This window comes from Phyllostomus hastatus, unplaced genomic scaffold, assembly GCF_019186645.2.
Source record: "Phyllostomus hastatus isolate PE091 unplaced genomic scaffold, TTU_PhHast_1.1 phas_scaffold_345, whole genome shotgun sequence".
Classification (NCBI taxonomy): Eukaryota; Metazoa; Chordata; class Mammalia; order Chiroptera; family Phyllostomidae; genus Phyllostomus; species Phyllostomus hastatus.
This window is the reverse complement of record NW_025334024.1, coordinates 16,237,133-16,264,141: the sequence shown is the minus strand read 5'-3', so window position 1 is coordinate 16,264,141 and position 27,009 is coordinate 16,237,133. Positions and strand designations below refer to the sequence as shown.

The 27,009-nt window shown below is 37.1% G+C and overlaps 1 protein-coding gene across 1 annotated transcript in view; it reads left to right on the top strand.

Moving 5' to 3' along the window:
* Positions 1-27,009, top strand: part of SNTB2 (syntrophin beta 2) — an 87,490-nt gene that overhangs the window by 32,200 nt on the left and 28,281 nt on the right. The window contains exons 2-4 of the mRNA XM_045818496.1: positions 10,762-10,975; positions 17,625-17,835; positions 23,299-23,441. Coding sequence (XP_045674452.1) covers positions 10,762-10,975; positions 17,625-17,835; positions 23,299-23,441 — 568 coding nt within the window. The remainder of the gene's footprint in view (positions 1-10,761; positions 10,976-17,624; positions 17,836-23,298; positions 23,442-27,009) is intronic.

The window sequence follows — 27,009 nt, the reverse complement described above, 5'->3', positions numbered from 1 at the left end:
AACATACTAATCTACATATAATTTTTAAAACATAACTGAGAACTTGCTTTTATTACTTAGCAATTCGGATACCCTTAGTTGTACCTGTAGTTTTATCATATGAGTCATTTTATGATGCTTTTAGAAATCCGGTAGGGTTTTTCTTTTTCTTTTCTTTTCCAAAAACTAATCTCTGCTTTAATATTTCAACAGAGACAAAGAAGTAATAAAAATGATTCCTAACCAGCCTGTTTCTTCTTGTGCAAATTGCCTTTCTCATTGCCTCTGCTTTAGTGAAAATGGAATTAAAGTCTTGTCTTTCTATTTTTTTCTAATCCTGTAAGTGGTCAAGACTTTTCTCCTGTTGTCAACAGTCCTCTCTGCTTTGTATGTTTTGAAGGTATGGCATAGAAAATAAATATAAATCTCAACACCAAAAGGAAAAGAAAAATATGTAATTTGAAGAAATTTTTCAGATGCACTGTCTCCCAGTTTGGGGATTGATTATATAAGGGTTTATAAACACACCACTTAAGGTAGGCAGTTTCCACAGGGAAATTTGCTGGTAGCTGTTTTCCTTACAAAAGCACTTAAAAATGCAAACCTAAGCTGTTTAAAACTTTTTTAAAACCTTTATTAAATAAAAAAGTTGAAAATCTTGCATATTCTTTTACAGTTTGAAGAAATATTCCAAAGAGAAACACTTTTTAAATTCATTTTTAAATGTTTACTTTATAAATGGCCCACAACTAGTTTTACCATGTAAGATTAGTAGTTAAAGAAGACTACCAAGGAGAAATTTCATCCTAAACAGTCCCAAGACCCAGATTGTTTCAGTCTAGCTTATTCTGTTTGTATATATAAAAGTGCGAAAGCTAATACTTTTGTATAAAAGTAATAGATAGCTATGCTAGAATTTGAGGCCTAAAACATCTTTTTTGCCAGTTTACATAAATTTATTATAAAAAGCCATAATTTAAAAAATTTTATTTGCTGCAGACAAATTTCAGAGCTACCTAATTTCTGGTGTATTTGGATCTGTTCCACTGTACCCCAGAGGTTTAAAAGGAAACTTGAGTTCTCCTTGTTATACTAACAGTAATTTGAGATTCTCAAGAAGGATATATAACTCCTACTTTTATTGACTTGGATAGGCCTTGTATTGAAATGGAGAAGGAATGATGGGTAATGAAGGGAATTGAAAACCCAGGACTAACATAAACCACAGCTGTTTTTGTGTTTTTTTTTAAACCCCAAGACGTTGAAATCACACATGCACTGCTTGGTTCTGAGGACATCCTTGGTTTCCTTGTGGGGATTTTTCCCCCGCTCCTGATAGCTAGTAAGAAGAAAGGAGCTAACTTCATAGACTTCAATGATAAGGCAATAATGAGAAATTAAGTGTGACTTTGGAAAAGCTAGTACAGCGAATCCAAGGAATTGTAACTCAGGTTTTTGTTAGATCTGAGGTGCTGGTGATTGTCATGTAACTCCTCCCATGACTTTAGACAAAAAAAAGAAAAAAAAAGTATAAAGAGACAAGGATTTCCTGCTTTTAAAGAAAATAAAATAATAATATCCTGGATTTGTTGAGGCAGGGGATCAAGATTAGATGGGCATATTACATATTTTTTACCCACTAAAATAGCAAATACTGTTTTAAATAAGATTACTTGATGTTCACAAGTGTTCTGACGTGGACAAGTTCATACACTGCTGGTAAGAACATAAGATGGTATAGTCCTTTTAAGGATTTGCAATTTTTATCATAAACCTTAAATATTCCATTGACCCAGTAGTTCCTGTCCTTAAAGAAAATATGTTCATTATATTGTTTAAAGTAAGTGCCAAATAATTATGGAATGCCTAAGTGAATTATGGTAAACACATAATAGAATGCTGTCTAGATTTTAAAAGTTTAGTCTTTTTTTTTTTTTTTTTAGATTGTGTTATTTTTTTAGAGAGATGGGAAGGTTGAGGGAAAGAAAGGGAGAGAAACATCGATGTGCGAGAGATACATCCATCAGTTAGTTACCTCTCACATGCCCCCAACTGAGGAGCTAGCCCACAATCCAGGCATGTGCCTGGACCGGGAATCAAACCAGCGACCTTTTGGTTCACAGGCTGACACTCAATTCACTGAACTACACCAGCCAGGGCTGCCTAGGTATTTTTATATAATGCTTATGAAGAGTTTGTATAACATGGAAAGATGTATGTTACTAAGGAAAAGACTAAAAAATCTGAAAGGAAATGTGGTGGAATTAGACTTTTTTATATTTATCTTCAATTTCTTTTCTGTATTTTTCGGTTTAATTATCTGAAAGAAAAGGATGAGGCCAACAGAAAATAAAATGGTGGTTGTCAGGGTCTGTAGGAGAAGAGAGTGGGGAGTGACTATCTCATGGGTACCGAGTTTCCCATGGAAACTTCGAATTTGGGAAGATGAAAAAGTTGTGATGCCACTGAACTGTACACATAAAATAGGTTAAGCCCTGGCTGGTGTGACTCAGTGGATTGAGTGTCATCCTGTGAACCCTAAGGTCACTGGTTTGATTCCCAGTCAGGGCACATGCCTGGGTTGCAGGTCAGGTCCCCAGCTGGGGGTGTGCAAGAGGCAACCAATCGATGTTCTCTTACATATCGATGTTTCTCTCTCTCTAAAAATAAATAATAAAATCTTCTAAAAAAGTGGGTAAAGTGGTAAATTTTATGTTGTATCTATGTCACCACAATTGCAACAACAACGAAGGCCATTATAATGGTTTGGGTGATCCCACCATTATAGTGGGTGATCCCACCATCCCACCAGAAGCATGTTGATGGTGGGAATTGAACAGAATAGAGTTAGAGAAAAATTTCAGAGGTGGAATGGGAGGGTTTGGCACTTGGCTAGGGAGAGGGAGGAGTCTGCAAGGGTTTCTAGAAGTGGTTCCCAAAGCTTGATTGAGTGTGAGAATCAACCACTTTTAATAAAATAGATTACTGGATGAGGTGGCTAGAAAGATGCTAATGCTAATAACTAAAACAGTGCACACAGGAGATTGAAGGTAATGAAATTAGCTTACCTTTGGATAGGTTGAGCTTGAAGGATGAGGACAGCACCCAGGTGGAAGGAATTGGAACCAACAAGGGACAACGGTTCCAGAGATCTGACATTGAAAGTAGCTAGGGACTAGAGATACAATGAGAAGAAAGTGCTAACATCATTTGAGAACAACTACATTGTAGGGATTGGAGGAGAAACAAGGCATTAGAAAATAATGGTGCACAGGAGAAATAAAAAATAGGTAATAGAGTATATCGTCAGATGTTGGAATGGTCAAGAATAAGAATTGTGCCCTGGCTGGTGTAGCTCAGTGGATTGAACTCGGGCTGCGAACCAAAATATCGCAGGTTTGATTCCCAGTCAGGGCACATGCCTGGGTTGCGGGCCACGTCCCTAATGGGGGCTACGTGAGAGGCAACCACACACTGATGTTTCTCTTTCTCCCTCCCTTCCCCTCTCTAAAAATAAAATAAAAATCTAAAAAAAAAAAAAAGAATAAGAATTGTGAAAGGATCTTTGGATTGGTTAAGAACACATAGTGACTATAGAATTCAGGTTTATTCAGAATAGTTAAGGAGCAATGGGGGGAAATAGAAATAGTAAGAGTAAACTTTTTTTTTCCAAGAAGTGATAAAGAGAGGAAGGAACCAAGTCAGGGTTAGTAAGATGAAAGCAAGGCTTTTGTAGTCTGGATAAACTTGGTAATATTTTATGCCAGTGCTTTTATGGAGTTCTTGTCTCTCATGGGTCTCTGGTCTCTTCCACTGTTTCTTCTCTTCCCCGAGCCCTTTAATAGTGGGATGCCCTCTTCCTCACCCAGACTCACTCCCTGGACACTGGAAAGTCTTCCATTGCCCCTCTAGGTCCACTTCTCCATCTCTAATTGCTTTCTGTCCCAGGAGGCTTATCTCCATGGACTAGTCAACAAGTTTCCTGGGATGCTGGAGGGAAAGGAGTTGGAACATTTATCCCCTCATCTCCCGTCTGAAGGGTAACTTCAGTCTGGCTGAATTGACTGAAAGTCACTGCCACTTTCAAGTCTATAGGACTCTCTCCTTATGGGTAACCACTTCCTCTCCCAGTCCCTTCAGGCTGAGGTGTGGAAACAGGATATCACACTCTATTTTCTCTTGTGGTTTCCCTGAACTCTTTCCTATACCTTTATAAATCGTCCCTTTATTAACTCTGTGTCATTCACTTCCTGCTAGGACCCTGACCGATACAGTGATCTTATCCAGTTTCATGACTTTAATATCAACCACATGCCAGCAATTTCCACATTTGTAGGTCCAGCCCAGACCCATCTCCTGAACTGCAGACTCATGCATCTGGCTGCCTGCTAGTTGTGACCATCTAATATATGACTTAACTACTTACTGATCTTTTCTCCTAAACTGTTCATGGCAACTCTATCCTTCCAGTTGTTTAGGACAAAAAAATCTTAAAATCATCCTTGATTCCTCTCTTTTTCTCACACCCCTTATCCAGTCTGTCAGGATATCTGAATAGGGCTTCCTTTTGTAGAGAATCTGATCTCTTCTCACCACCTTCTCTCCTATCACCCTGGTTTAACTACTATAATATCTCACTTATAATACATCTCAGTTGGTCTTCATGCTTCTTCTTTAACCTCTTTCACCTTATTTTCAACATAGTAGTGAAAATGATTGAAATGCAAGTTAGATCATGTCACTCCTCTGCTTAAAACCTCCCAGTGGCTTTCCACTTCAGAATAAAAGCCCAAGTCCTTAGGCTGACCTGAAAGTCCTGCACCAGCTGCCTCCACACCCTGTACCTCTGTGACCCCACTTTCTGTTCTTTCCCCAAGCTACCCTGCACTCGTCACACTGGCTTCCCTTGTTGTTCCTTTAACAAGGTTCTCTCTGTCAGGAATGCTTCTCCCAAATATTTGCATGACTAACTCCCCTACCCCCTTTAAGTCTTCATTCAAATGTTGTTTTGTGTTTGTTTGTTTGTTTTAGATTTTATTTATTTATTTTTAGACAGTGGAAGGGAGAGAGAGAAACATCAATGTGTGGTTGCCTCTCAAGCGCCCTGCACAGAGGATCCAGTCTGCAACCCAGGCCTGTGCCCTGACTAGGAATCGAAGCAGTGACCCTTTGGTTCACAGGCCGGCGCTTAATCCACTGAGCCACACCAGCCAGGGCCAACTGTTGTCTTTAAATAAAGCTTACCCTAACCACCTTATTTATTTAGAATGGCAAATTTACCAACCTCTCCCCGCCAGCACTCCTGATCCATCTTTCTTGTTTTTCCTTTTCTGCAAGTTGTGAATTTTCTGCAAGTTCTGAATATCTTCTAACATACTGTATAACTTACTTTTTTATTTTTTAATTATCATGCAGTAAAGTTGGTTCCCTCTCCACCGCTCCCCCACCCCCGCCGCCCCACTGCCCTTAGGGTATACAGTCCTGTGAATTTTAATACATGTGTAAATTCTTATGTCTGTTTCCACAGTCAGCATATAGGACATTTCCATGCTCTGAAAAAATCATCCCATCTTCCCTATCTCTAACCCCTGACAACCACTGATGTGCTCATCATAGTTTGTCTTTTCAATAATGGGATCATGCAATATGTAACATTTTGACACTGGCTTCTTTTACTCCAAGTAACACCTTTGACATTTATCCCAGTTGCTGAGTATATCAGTAGTGCATTCCTTTTTATCACCTAATATTCTGTTTTGTGGCTATCCTTCAGTTTATCCATTCACTCACTGAAGGACATTTGGGTTGTTTCCAGTTTCCAGGGCACTTAGGAATAAGAGCTGCTAAAACATTTATGTACAGGCTTTTATGTGAACATAAGTTGTTGTTTCTTTGGAAGATAAATTACTTATTACATTCATCTTTTTTTTTTTTGCGTGTTTTGTTCACAGATATATTATTCTGAGTTTCTAAAACAGTTCCTGGCTCAACAAGTCAGTGAATTTGCAGTGTTACTTTAAAATGGAACAATACAGCAAAACCAGGGTTACTTTGAACACATTCAGGGTTTGCATCACCAAAACCTAGACTGCAGTCTGCTCACATCCCAAGTGTCAGGAGACCTTAGTTGAAAGACACCTGCTAGTTGACAGTGTAAATGTCTTTTTCTAGGAAGTAATTCCTCCCTAATGTTTTTGGTGGCCATCTATCAGATTCCTGATTTGGAGGAGGAGCTTGGGATGTGGTTAAGGAAAAACCGCTTGGGAGAATACTTTAACAGTGATGTCAACATAACTCATTTGTGAGCAAAAGGAAAAGCCAGCTCTTCCTCCCTAAGGATAGCCCAGGAACAAACTTGCTTGCAAAAGCAGGGGAAATAATGGCACCGCTCTCCCCACATTGTCTGACCCACTTAGTTTCACTTAAACTCATAGTAATAAGTCACCAGGTGGGATTAAGAAAAAGATAATTTTTAGAGATAAAGAGGAAAATAATGATTATATGAGAGGTTGATGTTTATAAGGAAAGGTAATTGATTTACTGGAATATTTGTGTTAACAGCCATAGCCTACGTCTGACTGTGATGTATATTTTGGATAAGTATATTTTGGACGTCGCTTTTAAGCGACATTCCATTTAAAATCATTTGCTGCCTAATGCTCCAAACCAGGATAGCAGTGTATCTCATTAAAATACATGGCCCCTCTGTAACCATATTCCTCAGAGTATGGAATTCAGTAAGAATCGGTTAGAGCATTTATTATGATAATGTTAGCCCTTGCCATAAAACTTGGACTTTCCCCATTCCACTTCTTTGGCTCTTGGATCCCATCCAGTTCATTATGGTTTTTGAAGGCTCATCCAGGTTTCACTCTAAGGTGGTTACATGTTTGAAGTTTGAGGATGGTTTTAAGAATAAGTCTTCTTCATTTATCAAGTAGGTTTTTTTCTTGGTATAAATGATATGGATTCATAAAAATTTCAAATATACAGAACTATATAAAGAAAGAAAGATACCTGTACATAAGCATCATTGATATTTTGATGAAAATCCTTCCAGACATCTTTCCAGGTGGATGTATAACACATGTATGTTTTTATTTCTCTAAAGAGAAGGGGCTACAACAATGCTTTTAGGGTAGGGGAAAGCCCCCTTCTTATTCTTTTTTTTTTTTTAATTTTTATTTATTTATTTTAGAGAGAGAAGGGAAGGGAGAGAGAAAGAAAGAAACTTAAGTTTGTTGTTCCATTTGTTTATACATTCATTGGTTGATTCTTATATGTGCCCTGACTGGGGATCAAACCCACAGCCTTGGTGTAGTGAGATGATGTTCTAACCAACTGAGCTACTGGCGAGGGCCCCCTTCGTTTTCAATAAGAGTGATCAGTACATAGAAGAAAGAAAATTTACTTCAGTGCCTAACCTAAAACACTGCAAACATCAGTGTTCAATTAAACATTTTGAGGATGGTCTTTATCAAATAAAATGAAATAATTCTGAAATATAGGGTCCAACAAAAGTAACACGTGCTTGAGTATATTTGGTGGGGAAATAATATGAGTGTAATAATTTATAGTTTTAATTTGAACATTTCACCTAAAATGTCATATGGTGTGCTCGAGTGTGATATTGTTATGTTACAGAATTACATGCTTATGATTTTATAATAAAAGATTTTGTTTTTAAAAAGGGGCGTTATTTGTGCCAGACCCTATATGTTGAGGGTTCTGAGTTGACCTGAATGCCATGTGGTGGTACAGAGGCTTTGCTTATTCATTCAAGTATCCAGGTTAAAGCACTGTGGCAACTTGGAAGGTCTAAGTATAGAACTAAAACAGGACCATTAACTTTCCATCTTCCCCAAATCTCGGGTGATTTAGAAATAGATGTGTATTCACAGTTCTTCAGCCATTACAGATGGCCAGGTTCGATGGGCATCATTGTCATCAACTCGAGTGAAACTCATTGCTCTCTGAAAGCCATGCAATAGGCTGTGTATGTGCATCTGTTTTATTTAAATGTGTACAATAATCAGTTCAGTGATGCTACTGTGGGACTGAGTGAACTTCTGAGTAGATCATACAGGGTCCTTTCTAAGCACTATAATATTCAAGATTAGTCATTTACGATGTCTTTAATTTCCCCCAATTGTTAGCCTAATAGCTGGTATACTGCCTTAAATAGTTCAAAAAAGCAAGTCTCTGCCATGGCAGTGACTGGAAACTGTAGGAATTTCTGCCAAAGTTCTTGTGATCTAATCCTCTTTTGAAAGTACAAAGTTAAAGCTTGTATTGAAATGCCTGAGTCAGCTGCTCAAGGGATATACTGGCTGCAACTCTGCTCATTTTTCTAGGATGAAAAAAATCTCCTTGGTGACCTGAGGCAGCTAGCTAGCTTTAACTCTCTCCACTTAGAAATACATATATTGTAACTATGCATAGAAAGCATACACACACATATATAACACATATAAATTATATCTAAATGCTGGCATAATTTTAAAAGGATGCTTTATGATCTATTATATTTTTTAGAAATATACTTAATTTTAATAGATCTTGTTTAATGACTTATAAAAATAACTTTACTTCTATTGATTGCTGTTTAAAAGTTTTAACTTCTCCAACTTTCTAATTTAGTAATGAGGAAAAAAGCACCTACTATTTATCTAATGTTTAATATATGCCTCGAATTTTGACTTGTTTAATGTGAACTCCCATTTTATAGATGAGGACCTTAGAACAGGCAAGTGAGGTCTCATAGCTCTGAGGTAGCAAGTACAGTAAGTGTTTGAACCAGGTCAGTATGATTCCAAAGGCCTCTCTACTACCACCTCATCATGCTGGAGAATGCTAGGCTTATAAAAAAGACTTTATTATTAATATTGTTAGGTAAAAATACAATGTGCAGAACAGTGTGAAATGTGTGCATACATATATTCACGCATGTTTTACATATGCTTAGCATAACCAGTATGTCTCTGGAACACCATATAATGGTTGCCTCCAGGGATGGGAATTGGGTTGCTAGAAACCTAGCATTTTTATTATAAAATCTTTTACACTGTTGAATATTTATTTTAAAGACAGTTGTTAGCTATGTTTTTAGAAACATTTGATTGTTTTTTATTTTTATTTTATTTTTAAAAATATTTATTTTTAGAAAGAGGGGACGGCTAGGGGAAGAAAGAGAGGGAGAGAGACATCGATGTGAGAGAAAAATACTGCTTTGTTGCCTCTCCTATGTGCCTAGATTGAGGACCAAACCTGCAACCCAGGCCTGTGCCCTGACCAGGGTTCAAATGGGCAACCTTTCACTTTGCCAGACGATGCCCAACCAATTGCATCAGGGCTGATTAGTTTTTAGATTTAGTAATCTATTTATTAGTAAAATTTCATAGGCTTGTAAAGCTTCTAATACTATAAAATGTTAATGCTAGGTATTATACTAATCATTGATAATGATAATATCTTTCTAGTTTTCAATTCCCGAGGTCTACTCTAATGACCTACCACTTTGGAATTTGAGAGGGAAGTAGAATACGATATAACATATTGATGTTACCAGAGGTAATGGTGACTGATTCATCTGCATTCAACTATTTATTTACATTTTAGTGCTATTTAAGATTTTAATAATCTTTGGTTTATCTGGTTTTTGAAATAAGAGCACTGTGTTTCAGATGTCGGTAGTTGCCAGTCATTCTCGAGATAAAAGAAGTATTTTATATGATTCTTAAAACTAAACTTTAAAAAGTTTCCCATCTACTAAAAGGTATATTTTAACTTGGGGCTACTATTAATGGAAATACCTTATTTTGAATGCACTTACTTTTCTACTTGTTTGTACTTACTTTCAAAACTGTAAATGTCTGTTTACATAGCTGTCTTCCTTACTGGACTGGTCATTCCTTGAAGGCAGTGTCCATGCCTCATTTACACTTGTTTCTCGGTGCCTAGCCTGATGCTTGACACTTGGTAGGTAGCTAAAAATGTTGATTGAATTGAATAAAATTGAACTAGAGATATTTAGCTCAGCCCAGAGAAGAGAGAGAGGGATAATCTCAGTCTTCAGATATTTGAAGGTGTTCTCTTGTGGAAGACATTTGTTCTATAGGCTTCAATAGACAGAAAACCAGCAAGTGGAAGTTTCAAGGTTTTTAAGCGTTCACTCATCTAAAGCTACATGGCGCTGTCTCTGGGGGTACTGAATCTACACCAGGAGATTCATTCGGGGCTGGTCAACTACTGCGACAATTCAAGAATTTAATTACTGGTTTGTTCCTTCACATATTTATTGAACAGACACTGTTCTAAGTATCGGATGCCAAGATTGAATAAATCATAACCGCTGCCCTGGGGAACGCAACAGCTAGCAGGGGACACAAGTTTTAGAAAAGGATCACAACCCAGGGTTGTTCTAAGAGGTTGTTACAGAGGTGTGATGTAATAACCTGGAGAGAGCGGACAGGAAAGGCTGCCGAGGAAGTGACTCTTAAGTAGAGTTGGCCAGGCAGACAGCGGGGGAAAGGAGTGTCCTAAGCAGATGGAACAATACATGCAAGCTCAGAAGTTAATGTTTTTAGAATAGACTGATGCTATTTCATTTGGATGTATATGCCCTTAAAGGACCCTCCAGACCTAAGATTCTGTGTGCTGGCTCTTTAACTTAGTATTTTTTGTTTTACTTCATGACAGATATTTCATGAATGTGTATATTTTAGTTGTCATTTTTTATAGGAAGCAAAAATACTAATCTTCTTCTTTGATTTTTGTTCATAGTCAAGTTCATCCGAGAAGTAACACCATATATCAAGAAGCCATCATTAGTATCAGATCTGCCATGGGAAGGTGCAGCTCCCCAGTCACCAAGCTTTAGTGGCAGTGAGGACTCTGGCTCGCCAAAACACCAGAACAGCACCAAGGACAGGAAGGTCATTCCTCTCAAAATGTGCTTTGCTGCTAGAAACCTAAGCATGCCGGATCTAGAGAACAGGTGAGCTGTACCTGAGCAGAACATCATCCTTATAGCCTTGCAAACTTTAAGACATGCTGCAGTATTACTTATGCATAATATTATGCTATAATATGCCTAAATTATACAGAGGAAAAATCAGTCTGAGATGAGAATAATTTTTGGTGTTCCATATTTAAATTACTTCACACATACATGTGCAGTACATATATAGAAAAATTTTGGACAAACACAAGAAACTTAACAGTATATACTCCTGGGGAGTGTTATAGGGTTAGAAGGAAAGAATCTTAGTGATTTTAGAGAGAGGGGAAGAAAGGGAGAGAAACATCAATGTGAGAGAGAAACATTGACCAGTTGCCTTTCATATGCTCCCTGACCAGGGACTGAACCTACAACCCAGGCATGTGCCCTGACTGGGAATCGAACCTGTAACCTTCTGGTTTATGGGGCGATGCCCCATAAAGAAAGCTTTCCAGGGTGATGATAATGTTCTATATCTTAGTTGTTTTCTATGGGACAACTAAGCCACACCAGCCAGAGCTGGAGTCCCTGCTGGAGTCTTAATGCTGCAAAGTGATTTGTTTCAACTTTTTATTTGAAATACCAAAGATTGCAAATAATTAACTTTTTGTAAAATGTAAATTGATAGAGAGTCAAGGTTATTCCTTTATCAGTCTTACTTGCATTCCAGAGGAAAAGCAAAGAAATGGAATTACAGGTGCCTGACAAAATTATGCATAACTTATACCCACAGGAATGTGAGCATCCATGCTGTCTTGGCAGAAACAAATGTTCAGAACTATTGACTAATTACACAGAAATTAGGACGATGTCTTTGTAACTTTGGCCAAACTATTTGTTTTCCAGAAGCCTTAGTTTCCTCCTGTATAAAATGAGAGGTTATATAAGGATTGAATAAGAGAATGATTGTAAAATTGGCATAATGAGCTTTCAATATATTCTAGGTGCTGTTAGTGTCCTTGTGACCTTAAATAAGTCCCTTAATTTCTCTGTCGTCCTGTTTTTTCCTGTCTGTAAAATGGACATGATAATCACTGCTCAACTGTACTCTTTAGAACTCCTTCAAGGATAAATAAGATAGTATCTATAAAATCACTTGGAGCTCTTTGATCCTTAAGTTTATCCCCACTCTGTCAAAGGAAATGTCATGGCAGGTGACACAGCTGCAACATTTAAAGCCATGCAAAAAAACCCAGTTCCTATAGAAACAGCAAAAATAAGTTTCATGAGGACACATGTCACCAAGACACTTATCAAATTACATCTTTATATAACTGATTGTGTTTCTGTTTGAAAATCTTTATCTTCCACGTAGTCTCTTGTAAAACTCGGAGCAAGAAATAGGCTTAGATGTTCCCTAATCTGGAACATACTTTTGAATCTGTTTTTAAGCCATAGGTAGACATGTGGTTTCCCATCATTCTTTATTTTTTCCCTAACATTTTATTATGAAAATCTTCAAAAAGTAGTAGCAAAGTTAATTAATTTTATAATCAATGCTCATTTTCCCACCACCTAAATTCTATCATTAACATTTTTCTATACATGCTTTATCACAGATTGGCCCATCCTTCCATCCATCAGTCCAGGTTTGTTTTTTTTTTACTGCATTTCAGAGTAAATTGCAGACATTAATATACTTCCCTCTAAATATTTAAGCATGCATTTAAATAACGAGAGTTCACTGTTTCATTTAAAGTTTTTTTCCTTTTTGGGGTAATATTTATATATAATAATATGCACAAATCTTAATTTTTTAAATCCCCACTCTTTTGAGGATATGTTTATTGATTTTAGAGGGAGAGAAAGGGAGGGAAAGAGAAACATTGATGTGAGAGAGAAACATCAATCGGTTACCTCCCATACACTCCTCTGACCGACCAGGAATTGAACCTGCAACCTAGGTGTGTGCCCTGACTGGGAATGGAACTTTCATCCTTTTGGTGCAAAGAACGATGCTTCAATCAACTAAGCCAATCAATTTGTGGCCAGGGTGCAAATGATAAGTTTTGACAAATGCATACAATTATATAACCCAGGCCTGTTAAGATATAGAGCATTATCATCACCCTGGAAAGCTTTCTTGTGACCCTTACAGTCATTTCTCTCTCCTACCTCCCAAGGCAACTACTGTTCGGACTTTCTATCGTTAGATTAGTTCTAACTGTCCTAAAACTATCATGCGTATTCTTTTGTGATAGAATTCTTTACTCCTTGTAAGGTTTTTAAGATTCGTCCATCTGCCCTGACTGGTGTAACTTGGTTGGGTGTTGTCCCACAAAGTGAAAGGTTGCCCATTGAATTCCCAGTCAGGGCACATGCCTGGGTTGTGGGTTCGGTCCCCAGATGAGGTGCATACGAAAGGCAACAGATCGATGTTCCTCTCTCCCTCTCTGTCTCTCTCCCTTCCCTTCTGTATTGCTGAGTATTATTGTGTTGTATGAACGTATTACACTTTCTTTATCCATTTTTGTGTTGATGGACACGTGAGCTATTTCCAGTTTGGAGCTGATACTATTGTACAACTCTTTTGGGGGGCATACACTTTAATTTCTCCCAGGTAAATTCTTAGGAGTGGAATTACTGGATCAAAGGGTAGGTAGGAGTATATTTAGCTTTTTTAAAAAACAGCCAAACTTTTTCCCTAAGTAGTTGTGCCATTTTACACGCCCACCAACAATGCAGGGCAGTTTCTGCTGCTGCGCATCCTTGCCAACATTGGTGATGTCAGTCTTCCTAATATTAACTATTGTGGGGGGTATGTAGGAATCTGTTTGTGGTTCATCTTTTACCTTCTAAATGAAAAACTTATTTGTCATGAACGGGAAGCCTTCTTTTCTTCCGTTTTACTACTTTTACTTAGTTTAATGCTCACTATCCAAAGCTGGGAAAAAAGGAAGGGCTGACCATCAGAATGAGTAAGTGAGGTGGAGGAGGAAGTGTATTGTCTTCCCCCACCTTGAGTTCTCAAGACCTCACTATATGCTTCTGATAGTTATAAACGGTTCATTCAGGAAATTGAAAGCTAAATAAATAATGGTGAAGAATGGGAGAGAACATGAGCCCATTTCTTAGCAAACAGCATTGTGGGCAGTGTGGAGTTTAACAAGGACAAGGTGTTCTTAAACACTGCTTTTCGGAAATGTGAATCTGTTTCCTTTGAGCTGGTTCACAATGTCTGGTGCATCTTCACACTGGCTATTTTCCATGTAGAAGATGAATTTTGGCTTATGACATATAAAACAATATGATTATTACTAAATTGAACACATAAGTTATGTCAAAGACTTTACTAAACAGAAGAAATAAGAAGACTAGACTTATAGAATCCTATGCTTCCGTGTACCTAAACATTGATTTAATTTATATGATCAAAATGGAATTGCATTTCTCAGGAAATCCTCAGTGGTTTGACTAGAAGCCAAAACTCTTTGCACCATGGCTGTTTCCTCCCCTCTCCTGTGGACCGAAACAATTACTGGCAGACTGCCTCCAAATTTTTGTTAGAAGAGTTTTCATATGAATTTTTCTTTTAAAACAGCAGTAGGCTTTAGGAAATACTTTGTCCCCTTTATCAGATGTAGAGGGGCTTTCTCTTCAAAGGTAGATTCTTCTGGATCTTAGAATCATCACGATTTTGGAGTTTCTTTTCTGTTTCTTCTAATGTAATTTGCTAGTTCACAATCCCTTTTTTAAAAACACTGCAAAATTTCTCTTTTCATGAAAAATTGACAATCTTGACATGGGAACTAATTTACTGCCTGTTTTCATCTTTTTCTGGCCTAGTATATCCTTGTTAATCAGGTTTAGTTTTATTTTATAATAGACTTATTTTCCATTCTTCCAGTTATTAACAACTCGGGTCTTTGACATTAGGATTTTCAGAGTTTAGAGTGTGTCGAAGGAGATGTGTCTGAGACACTGTCTCAGGAACCGTATGAGGTGAAAAGGCTTTTTCAGAAGGTGAGCATTTTGTGCTCAGAGAAGGATGAACTGATTCCTATCTGTAGTGCTAAGTAGGCCAGGAGGAGGAGTGAAAGAAATTTCTTGTCAATGGTTTTATGGCTGAACTTTTAGCCTGTGTTTAAAGGATGTGAAGCTGGTTACAGTGCCAAAGCAACCAGGTGGGAATAATTAGCCTGTGTAGAAAACAATCAGGCCAGTAAAGGGTCTGAATTAAGGACATCACTGGCTCTTCCATCCGGTTGGGTGGGATGAGTATGGGTTTGAATCTTTTGCTGGTTTGGGGGTGGGGTAGTCACTGGTCTCTGGGTGAATGCTGACACAGACGTTGAGTCAGCCCCTTGACTTACTAAGAGCTGTGTGCTTTACTCCCACCTCCAGAGGTAACTAGTGCCTTAATTCCCCAGCCTCCGGGATTCTACTACATGGAATGGCTGGGGTTTGACTTTCCACACCTTTCTTAAGTCTGATAAGTCATTTAATTCCTCTGCCTGCTTGCCAGTTTCCAAAATTTTATAAATTCTGTTCTCCCTGATCTTGTAGGATTATGCTTTTTTAAAAATCCCTTTTTAAGAAATCTTTTCTAAAGAACATTGATGACTTCTTAAATACAACACCAAAATCACAATGCATAAAATTTAAAAATCATTAAGTTGACCTTTATTACAATTAAAAACTTCTGCTCTATAAAAGATACAGAAAAGCCAGTGGTGTAATTTAGTCTGAGTTCAAAGGTCCAAGAATCAGGAGTGCCAGTGTGCATGGATAGGAGAAGATGGCTGTCCCAACTCAAGCAGAGAGCAAACGTGCCCTTCCTCCATCTTTTCTATTCGTACCCTCAGTGGGTCGAATGGTGCCTACACCTACGGTGGTGAGGCCCATCCTCACTTAGTCTGCTGGTTCAAATGTTAATCTCTTCTGGAAACACCCTTACAGGCACACCCAGAAATAATATGTGACAGCTATTTGGACACTCTTTACTCAAGGATGACACATAAAATTAACCATCACACACTTTTAGAGCATGAAAACATAAGCCACAGACTGAGAGAAAATCTTTGTAAAATACATGAGATCAAGGGCTAAAGGACTTGTACCCGAATGAACAAAAAGTCTTAAAACTCAACAATAAGAAACCAGCCTAATTAAAAAATGGGCAACAGATCTGAATAGATACCTTATCAAAGGGAAACACAGTGGCAAAAAGCATATGAATGGTGCTCAACATCATGTATCATTAGAGAATTACAAATTAAAACAATGAGATACCACTACACACCTATTAAAGTGACCAAAGTCAGAGCAACAGGAACCTTATTTGTTGCTGGTGGGAATGCCAAATGGTACAGCTACTTTGGAAGACAGTTTGGCAAGTTCTTACAAAGCTAAACATGGTCTTACCATATGACCCAGTAATTGTGCTCCTTGGTATTTATCTTCAAAGTAGTTACATGGGTAACTCCAGTGGGAGAGCATGTGAGTGGATGAGTAGATAGGTGCCAGGTGGCTGTGCTTATGACCTGTGTTATAGCATGACACCAGCCAGGGGGTGTGCCCCAGAGAGGTATAGAGGCCTTCATTGCAGTCCTGCTTTGCTGCTCCCATCTTGGGAGGCCTTTTTAGTCAAGAACTTCATAGTAGTCATCACAGCTCTTAATAGAAGCACTTTTTATAACCTGTAATTATGTATTAATTAATTGTTAAATTTCTTCCTTCCCCCACTAGACTATAAACCCAGTGAGGGCAGAGATTTTTTTTTATCTTTTTCACCACTGTATCTTCAATACCAGTTATCTACCACAGTATCTGATATATAGTAGGTGCTCAGTAATGTTTGTTTAGCTCTTACTGGTGTGGTCCAGTTGATTGGGTGTTGTCCCACAAACAAAGTTTTCTGGTTCAATTCCCGGTCAGGGCACATGCGTGGGTTGTGGGCTAGGTCCCCAGTTGGGGGCGAGCAAGAGGCAACCAGTCAATGCATATCTTTCTCTTACACACCAATGTTTCTTTCCCTCTCTTTCTCCCTACCTTCCCCTCTCTCTAAAAATTAAAAATAAAATATTTTTAAAAAGAATTGAAGATCTCTTAAATTAACTATTTTTCTAACTATTTTTGAGTATGTTATGACTCAACATGATTTAATAATGTAATGTTACCCAGACACTAAAGAACAGTTGTAAATTTTCAGAAAATATCATATTCTTTAGCTATTTTCTCTCTTCTTTATTTCACACAGTGGAAATTTCACTTCACTATTTGGCAGTAGGTTTTATTTACCTAGCAACATCGTATAATGATGTATCATAAGGTATTTTCTAAATATATATATTTTTTATCTCAATTCCTTCTTTACAATGTGCCTATGAGAGTCAACAAGCATGCTTTCCATTTCTGTGCCATGGAAATTAAGGCTTATGGTTTATACAACTATACAACAGGTTCCCTCATCCTAGGTCACTGCATTAACACCTTGAAACAAGAGACCCAACAGTTAAGTTCGTCTTTCTGACGATTACCTTTTCCATGTGTGGTTTTCTCTGGAATTGGACCCTATGGAATTAAGAGAAAGTATCTCTATTCTGGGCTGTAAAATTAAAATAGATTTCTAGTAATGTATGTTGAAGATTGGCAGGTTTCACGACTCAGTCTGATCTCGCTCACTTTTTTTTCTTTTTCCACACAGATTGATAGAGCTACATTCTCCCGATAGCAGGAACACGTTGATCCTACGCTGCAAGGACACAGCTACCGCCCACTCCTGGTTCGTAGCCATCCACACCAACATAATGGCTCTCCTCCCACAGGTGTTGGCCGAACTCAATGCCATGCTTGGTGCAACCAGTACAGTAGGAGGCAGCAAGGAGGTCAAGCACATTGCCTGGCTGGCAGAACAGGTAGGCTGGGAGGTAGGGCATTGTCCCCTCTGGTTGCCATTCAGAGCCAGGATGGTTCTCCCATATATCATATTTATCATAAAGTCAGGTCCTGGCTATCCAGCTTACAGATTTCATGTATCTGTAATATTGATCATGTAGTCAGGTCCTAGATATCTAGCGTACAGATCTTTTGTTTCTCCTCCCTACCATTTAGTTCTTTGTTGCTAATTATCACCTCCACCAGAAAAACTGACCATCATGATAATATCGTCATCACAACATAACTAAAAAGAGGTTTCTTATTTACAATCTCTGTTCATAATGACAGAGAACAATTTTCATGATTTTAGAACAAGATCAGCAAACTGTTCTAAAAGGGCCATATGGTGTGTCACAACTATTTGAGTCTGCCATTATAGCAAGAAGACAGTCATAGACAATATGAAAATGATAGGTGTGGCTGTGTTTCAATAAAACTTTATTTGCAAAAACAAGTAGTGGGCCGAATTTGGCCCACAGGTCATAATTTCCCAGCCCCAATGCTAGTCTACTGACAGAGTTTCAGGAGCATCAGGCTTATCCACCCTGCTCTGAGAAAAGTATAAAATGTACAAAATATTTTACAAGCCATTAGAGAAATGTCTTCCACAACTGAAAAATGAAGAGAAGAGAAACAAGAAAACCTAGGTGGATATTGGCTGAAGGGAAAGGAAGAACTTAATCCAAGTTTGATGTAAGGGAGACTAAAGGTTCTACGTGATGTTATGGTACATACTTTTTCTTTTGGGTCCTTCACTGTCAGCTGGACCAGAAGGAGTTGGAAAAAGAAGACTGTACTTGGGGTTCAGAGATGAAGGTTCAAGAGCTAGTTCTGTTTTTTACTATTTTAGGAAGTTTCTTCATCTTTTTGTATGCTGGTACCCTCATGTGTGTATAAGTGGACAGGGAATGTTTAAGTATCAGCCCAAGGAGGGTTTGTTCTTTTATTTCTGTTTTGTTTTGTTTTGTTTTGTTTTGTTGTTTTGTGTAACTTCCCAGATCTGCCCCCCACCCTTCCATCTCAACAGAGTTCTGGTTTGGTAGATCTGTCGTGAGTCCTGTTGATCTTGTTCAGTAGCCCTCAGCGATTGTGTTGTGGGCCATTTTGGACTCCACTAATCTATTCTTTTTGTCAAGTCTGAAATTTTATTAATATTTCAAATAATAATTATAATAAATTAGAACACAGAATTACTTACTGTGATCATTTCTAAGAAGCATAATTAGAATAAGCAGAGAAGAAACTAATGAAAATCATGGTATAAATACTTATGACTTATGAAAGTTTTAGTATTTTAGTTACATTTAGCATTGTTTCTGTTTTTTTATGCACTAGTTAAAAAACTTGATCAAGTGATAATTGTTTCATGCTTTCAAAAATGTTAGAAATCTTCATGATTTTAAAAAAAGTACCACAGTTACATGATTCAAAAATCAGAATAAAGGGAGGTAAAAAGTCTTACTCTTTCCTGTCCCCCATCCACTTACTTCCCACCCTGTTTCCCCAGAGAGGCCATGAATTTCATTCCTTTCTAGTGCTTTGTCTGAGAGTTTTCTATGCAAATAAAAACAAATATGAACATATATACTTTTTCTCTCATAAAAAGATAGCTTATTATGCACACTATTTTATAGCTTTTTTTCATTAAACAATATATCCTGAAGATCTTCCCAAGCCCTGGCTAGTGTAGCTCAGTGGATTGAGCGCAGGCTGCAAACCAAAGTGTCGCAGGTTCGATTCCCAACCAGGGTACATGCCTGGGTTGCAGGCCCTGACCCCCAGCAACTGCACATTGATGTTTCTCTCTATCTCCCTCCCTTCCCTCTCTAAAAATAAATAAATAAAATCTTTAAAAAAAATCTTTCCATATCACTGAACAGAGGGCATTCTTTTTTACAACAGTTTTCTTTCCCATGTGTGGTTGTAGTTAAATAAGCGCTCCCCCACTTTTGTTGTTGTAACCTTTTGCCATTACAAATGAATGACCTTATAGTTTGTCCTTCTACACATACACTGTCCAAACCCTGCAGTTGCCGAGTTCAGGTAGAGCAGATTAACAAGGGAACCCACACATCTGAATATGTTTGGTTCTTAAGTTTGTGTTAGGGAGTAGTAAAACTTCACACCCCCACTGGGGACCGAACCCGCATCCTAGGCATGTGCCCTGACCAGGAATTGAACAGATGACCTTTTGGTTTGTGGGACGATGCCTAACCAGCTAAGTCACACCAGCCAGGGCAAAAATTTATTGACATATTTTTAAACTACCGCAAAGGGTATATGCATTTGTAATTTTAATAAATATTGTCCAACTGCATCTTATCAGGGTTGAACTAATTTAGATTTCCCACAATGTATGAGAGTTGCCAGACTTTTAAAGTGAACTTAATATGGTTTATGCTACATACAAACAAATAGAAAGGAGAAAAATAAAGGCACCAATTCTTCACAGTGTGTCTTTTATGGACCGTATTAGATGTGTTTCCTCCACTCAGTTGTGAGCTCTTGGAAGACAAGAGCACATTTTTTCCAAAATCTTTATTGCCACCAGAGAACTTAGCCTTATGCGTTGTACATAGTAGATGTTCAGTAATTTTTTTCTTTGTCTCTGTATATACATACAAAAAGCAAGCAGACAAGTCACTAATTATAAAATCTTGTCAAAGAACACAACTTCGGGGTTGGGAAATCATACTAAGAAGAAAATTTCCACGATTTCAAATATAGTACCACTAAACTAATTTCAAGGTACTAAATAATTTCTAAAATATTCTTGATTTTTACTTTTTAAAGTAGTTGTTTGAGTTACCCAAATTAAATATTGCTCTCAGAATAGGGTGTTCAAGCAAGGTTGGATACCATTTCTCAGAGGTATTATGGTCGTATGTATCTGATAAAGGTTGGACTAGGTAAATGTCAGAGCGTTTTCTGACTGTAAGACATTTTATGAGTATGAAAGTGGTCAAGATAATTTCAGATCATGTAACCTGTTTAGTATAGGTGAGCATTTCTTCTGGCAAGAACTATATCTCCTGAAAAGCTTGCGTGTAAATGAAACTGTTTCAGTTGTACTTAGAAAATATACTCATTTAGGACAGATAAATTAAGAAAGGATCATGTATTTAAGTTTAAATAATTTCTCCTTAATTTCTCCTTTTTGTTACTTCACATTGTCATAAATTGAGGTTGCTTAAAATAGGGAAAACCTCTAATACAGACACGTGGTAAATGAAAACTAATCTGTTCTGTGCATCGGGACTTCTGTCCGCTATTGATACTGACTTTTTATGTGACTGAGAATTTACCTTTCAGTTGGTTGTATTATTGAAAGGGAATTTTCTTTAAATACACTAAATGGGGAAACATGAATGATCTATAAAACCAGTATTTTTAAGCATTTGAGTACAGATTAGAAAAGCCAACAGCCAGGGAAAGGTTTGTTTCCACAGTTTTTATTTTGTCCCTGATATTTCCTCGAATATGTAAAGACTCAAATTTGTACTAGTGAAATGGTTTATTTAGTGTTTCTCTGTGTTTTCTATTATAAAAAGAAATAAAGAACAGAAGTATGTCACTTGACCAAAAAGATTTATATGATTAAGAGGTTTAGGGGATGAGTAATAACTGTTAGTATTTCTTCATTTTAGTGCTGCTTGCTCTATTTATTAGAAAATAAAATTTGGAGAAGGTTTTGATTTGGCCAAAGTGTGTGCCTGTAAATGGATGCGTGGGTCTTGAAACACAGCAAACCAGAACCCTAACCTTATTGTCCCTTTTTTCTCCAGCCAAAACCTCAGTAGCGGAGCCCCAGGCTGCCTGCACTGATACCACAACCAAAATCACATGCTATACGTAGTGGGCAGCATTTGCCTCCAGTAAAAGCAAACCGTATCTTTATAAGTTAAGGCAAATAGGCAAACAGAATGACTTAAATTGAGGTTTCATTATTTTCCAGTGGTAAGTAGAAGAGGGAAGAGATATTCTCCAAAAACTAAGGACTTGGGAGAGCTACAGAATAAATACTTTAAAAAAATTTTTAGTTGAACAAAAAGTTTTCTCTCTTGAAATTGGATATTACTTATATTGACATTAGCAGTTTTCCTATAGAGCCTAAAATATCTTCTTTGGGAAGAAATAAACTTAATTTAGGATTTCCAAATTCATATACTCTGATCTAGGCTTCAAAATCTCTTTCTTACCAGTTAGGGAGTAATTAATTTTTAAAAAATCAGATTATCATTTTAATCCTTTGGGAAAGTAGATCTTACATTATTTTCCCTATTGATATATTATCCCAAACAGTCTCAGCGACAAAGACTTAATAGTGCACATAAACTAGAAATCCCTTTGGGGTACCTATGACCCAAAAATGTAAGAATCCAGAGAATCTCTTTAGAGATGTTATTTTCCATCCAGATATTATAGAATTACCCATGGACTAATATAGAGTCTTAGAGAAATGTACATTCACTAATAAGAAAAGTATAATTATTTCTACAGTACTTTGCTTGACTTCTCAAAGTCAGTTCATATATATTGTGCTTTCAGCACACATTAGAACCAGGGTCACTTCACTGGGTGGAATTCACTTTCCACACCTGGAATCAGCAGGTGGCACTAGCTGGGAGAAAAGAGTCCCAGTGGTAGATGTTATAACAGAACAGGAGCACATAGTCCACTTTTCAGATTGTAGGATGTATTCTTAAGATGCTTTAACATGTTCAAATTACCTTCCGAAGTCATTAAGGAAGAGAAAATAAAAAGTGGCTCTGAGACAGCTCTTTAAGGGATAGTGATTCATCAATTTGGATTCTCGTTGAAGCCATCCATCAGTGATAGTGAGCTGAAGGATCAGTGCTAAAACTACACTGCTGTTAAGCATTGTCTACTCAAGGATCTTATCTCATGAGGGTAAATATTTTGATGATACCAGGGCTTTTCTTGAACATAGTCTTTTGGTTTTGGTACTTGGATCCTTGACAATATGGATAAACAGTGGTTGTTTTCCTACATTTTTAAACCTTCACAGAAGTCAATGAACTTTATGCAAGTAAAGGTAATGGTGCATTTGACATGGAAGCATAAACTTCCTAAGTATAATGGGGAAGTCTTTTGTAACAGCTTATATGAGTGTTTTCCAAAATACAACATAGTGGGTCATCAGCATTTAAAAAAAACCTAGAATAGAAATTATCATAGTATACTGCATAAAATATAGACATTACATTGTTTTGGAAATGTTTAAATTCAGTTATTTATGTGTGTGTTGGGTTGTGATGCAAAATGTATTTCTTGTTAAAATTTTTGAAAAATACTGATGTTTAGAGTATATGGTTGGAGAAACAATGGAGATCCACTATGTTAGATCATTACTGAAGGGACTTGCACAACTACATATCATTAACGTTAGTTCTGCTTTCTGGATTTCGCCATTGTAACAGGCAAAACTAGATGGTGGAAGACAGCAGTGGAGACCGGTTCTCATGGCTGTGACTGAGAAGGATTTGCTGCTTTATGACTGTATGCCATGGACGAGGGATGCCTGGGCATCGCCATGTCACAGCTACCCTCTTGTTGCCACAAGGTAAGACACAAGACACATAAAATATCTATCCTACTCTAAATTTTCTAAAGAATGTTAAAATGAAACAAAAAAATGTTATCTGTTATCTTAGCACCTAAAATAGGATTTAAGTGGCTGATATAGTTGATTTAGACAAAAACTTTTCTTTTACAACCTTATTGATTACTTAGCATCTCCTATCTCTGAATAAATGGTTTCTGTCCTTAGTATTTTTGTGCACATTTATTAAGTTACTGAGGTAGCTTCCTAACTGCTCCCTTCAAGACTTTTGCTTAGTCATGAAGATAAGCAAATAATGTTTTTCTTTTACTTTATTGACTGTGACTGGAAAACCACTGAAATTATGGTAGCTTTTTGACTGAGTGATGAAATCATTTAAACCAGAATGTGGTACTGTGGATAACCCACACAATTCAGCCAAAATGTTCTTCAATTTCTCTTTCTGGCATAAGAACACATAATTTTGATTCCATCAAATAAACATTGATTTGACCTGAAGCAACAGGATGTTTGTAGCATGCTAGATGTGGGGAGTTGGAAGTGCAAAGAACAGAGACCACTTGAAATTAGTTATCTAGTGTTAAACTAGAAGTCATATTTACATTCAGTTTTATGTGGGCTTAAAAAAAATGACATTCTGATGTAATTAAAAAACCACACATGAGTCCCACAGAAAAGTATTTGGTAGTCAAAAAAGCTAAATGATGAGACCATCTGGTATGTCCCACAGGGAACAGAGGTTGGGGGGAGGTGGCAGTTCCTTCTTTAAGCAAAAAAGATTCATGCGAGGAAGAATATGGGAAGACTTTCATGTTATATAGAGTTGCCAAATTCCCTTACATATATCATTTTTTAAATAAAAATATAATTTTTACATAGCTTTTCAGCAGTTTCTCTGAAACTCCTAATCTAGAGCTGGAGCGCCTAGATCAGAGAATAAAGATAAGGAATTTGTTGAGCCTCAGAATTAGGGAGGTGCACCCTCATTCCTCATTAATCAGGACATAAGGGTTCTACGGGAGGACTGAGTCTAACCATCAGTTTCTGGTTTTGTTTTGTTAATCCCCAATGAATTATAACTTTCCTGAGGTCAAGAACTATGACTTAACTCATCTTAGCACTTCCCTTATTGCTTGGCATATCATAAGCCCTCAATAAATCTTAGTTGAGTTAAATTTTATTACTTAAGTTACAGTTTCTCTGTCATGGTTACATTATAACAGGAAAACTACGAAAACATGTGGACATGTCTCAGTAGTTATTAGTAAAGGGATTAAATTTATGTTTTTCAAAGAATTAGAGTTTAGGAATGTGATTATAGAGATCACTTAAGTTTAAATTTCATGGGAAAAATTATTCTCGTTATGATCATAAAATGCAAGGAGGGGGTTTTTATCTTTAGACATTTCCTTAACTGTGTGTCATTAGAGGGATGCATCAGAAAACCTGTGGCATGCCATAGGTAAGCTTTTGTTTAATACTAGCAATTACAGTCCTATGAACAAGTCATTTCTGTCCATAGACTAGGCTGGTCCCAAACCGCCGGATCGCCTGGTACTAAAGAAGGGAATGGAGTGATTGTGGTTGTACTATCAGTGTGGTACTAATTTGCAACTAGAGAAAAAAATACAAATAAGATTTGAGTTAAAACTCTAAAACTCTTTTTTTATACAGGAGTAGATATTCATGACCTTGACTTAGGCAGAGCTTTCTCAGATATGACACCAAAAGCATAAGCAACAAGAGAAAAAATAAATTAATTGGACTCCATCAAAATTAAAAACTTTTGTACTTCAAATGTCACAATCAAGAAAGTAAAAAAGCAAAAAAAAAAAATAAGAAGAGTAAAAAGACAACCCACACAATGGGAGAAAGTATTTGCAAATCATATATCTATCTAATCTGGGACTTGTATCTAGAAAATATAAAGAACTCTTACAACTCAATAATAAAAAGATAAATTGCCCAATTAGAAAATGGGAAAAGATCTGAAATAGACATTTGTCCCAAGAAGATATATAAAGAGCTAGAAAGCACATAAAAAGATGCTCAACATGATTAGCCATCAGGGAAATGCAAATCGAAACCACAGTGTGATACCACTTCCCACCCACTAGGATGGCTATAATTAAAAAGATAATAGCAATTGTAGACGAAGATGTGGAGAAATGGAACCTGCATACACTGCTGGTAGGAATGTAAAGTGGCGCAGTCCATGTGGAAAACAGTCTGGCAGCTCCTCAAAAGGGTAAAGATAGAGTCACCATGTGACCCAGGAATTTCACTCCTGTGTATACCCACGAGAAATGAAAACTTACATCCACCCAAAAACTTACACGTGAATGTTTACAACACCATTATTCATAAAACCCAAACAGGGGAAAAACCAAGTGCTACCAACAAATGAATGGAGAAACAAAATATGGTATATCCATATAATAGAATCTTGTTCAGCAGCAGAAAAGAATGAGATTTTGATAAACTGCAACAAGGATGAACCTTGAAAACACGCTAAGTGAAAGGAGCTAGACACAGAAGACCAAATATTATATGATTCCATCTGTGTAAAATGTCCCAAATAGGCAGATCTGTAGAGAAAGATAAGTCATTGACAGGAGGGGGGTGTGGTGAGGAGTGGGAGAATAAAGGAATGACTGCTAATGAGTATGGGATTTCTTTCGGGAGTAACGAGAATCTTCTAAAATTAAATGTGATTGTTGCATAGCTCTGAATATACTAAAATCCATTGAACTGTATACTTTAAATGGGTAAAGTGAATAGCATGTGAATTATATCTCAAAGATGTTACAGTTTTGGAAAACAATATGATCTAGTAGAAGGCACTAAGATCAATCATTAATAAACTTGAGTTTGAATCCATACTTGCCACTTTTAGTAGGTAATTGGGAGCATGTTACTTAACCTTTCTGTGCTACGTATTTTTCATTTGTTAATGAAACCCTAATGGACCATAATGAGATAGGGTGGGTGTGATTATTAAATGAATTAGTCCTTGTAAAATGCCTGCAGTGGTACCTGACACATTGTTTTGTTAGCTGCTTAAATTAGAATAATTTATTATTAAGTGAAAATATGTCAATGAAGAATTCTATGTAAGAAATATAATTGGTTTAATTTGGCCATTGTTAAAAGAGGAGCTTAGTTCTACAACAGTTTTTATAAGTAGTGAAAGTTTCATATTAAATGAGGAATTCGAATATATTATTTGGATCAACCAGACATGCAGATTTAACTTGGCCATTAATTTAATGGGTGGGGCCTATAGCTCCCCGAATGTGTTACTCACTCAGTTTAATTAATATAACTCCTTGTTCAGGAAGTACCAGTGGATTAGGAGTAAAGATAATGGGCCAATGAGAAGTTTATTTTTCCATGTGGAATTGTTTTAAGTAATTGCATGATAGAATTCAGTGGGACCTAATCATCCTCTGGCCCCCAGAGTGGGTAGAGTACAGCCAGTGACTGAGAGACCAGAGGATGGGACCAGACCAGGAGGTGTACCACAAAGAAAAGCAAGGCCAGAAAGTGGTGTGCTTATGTCTTTTTA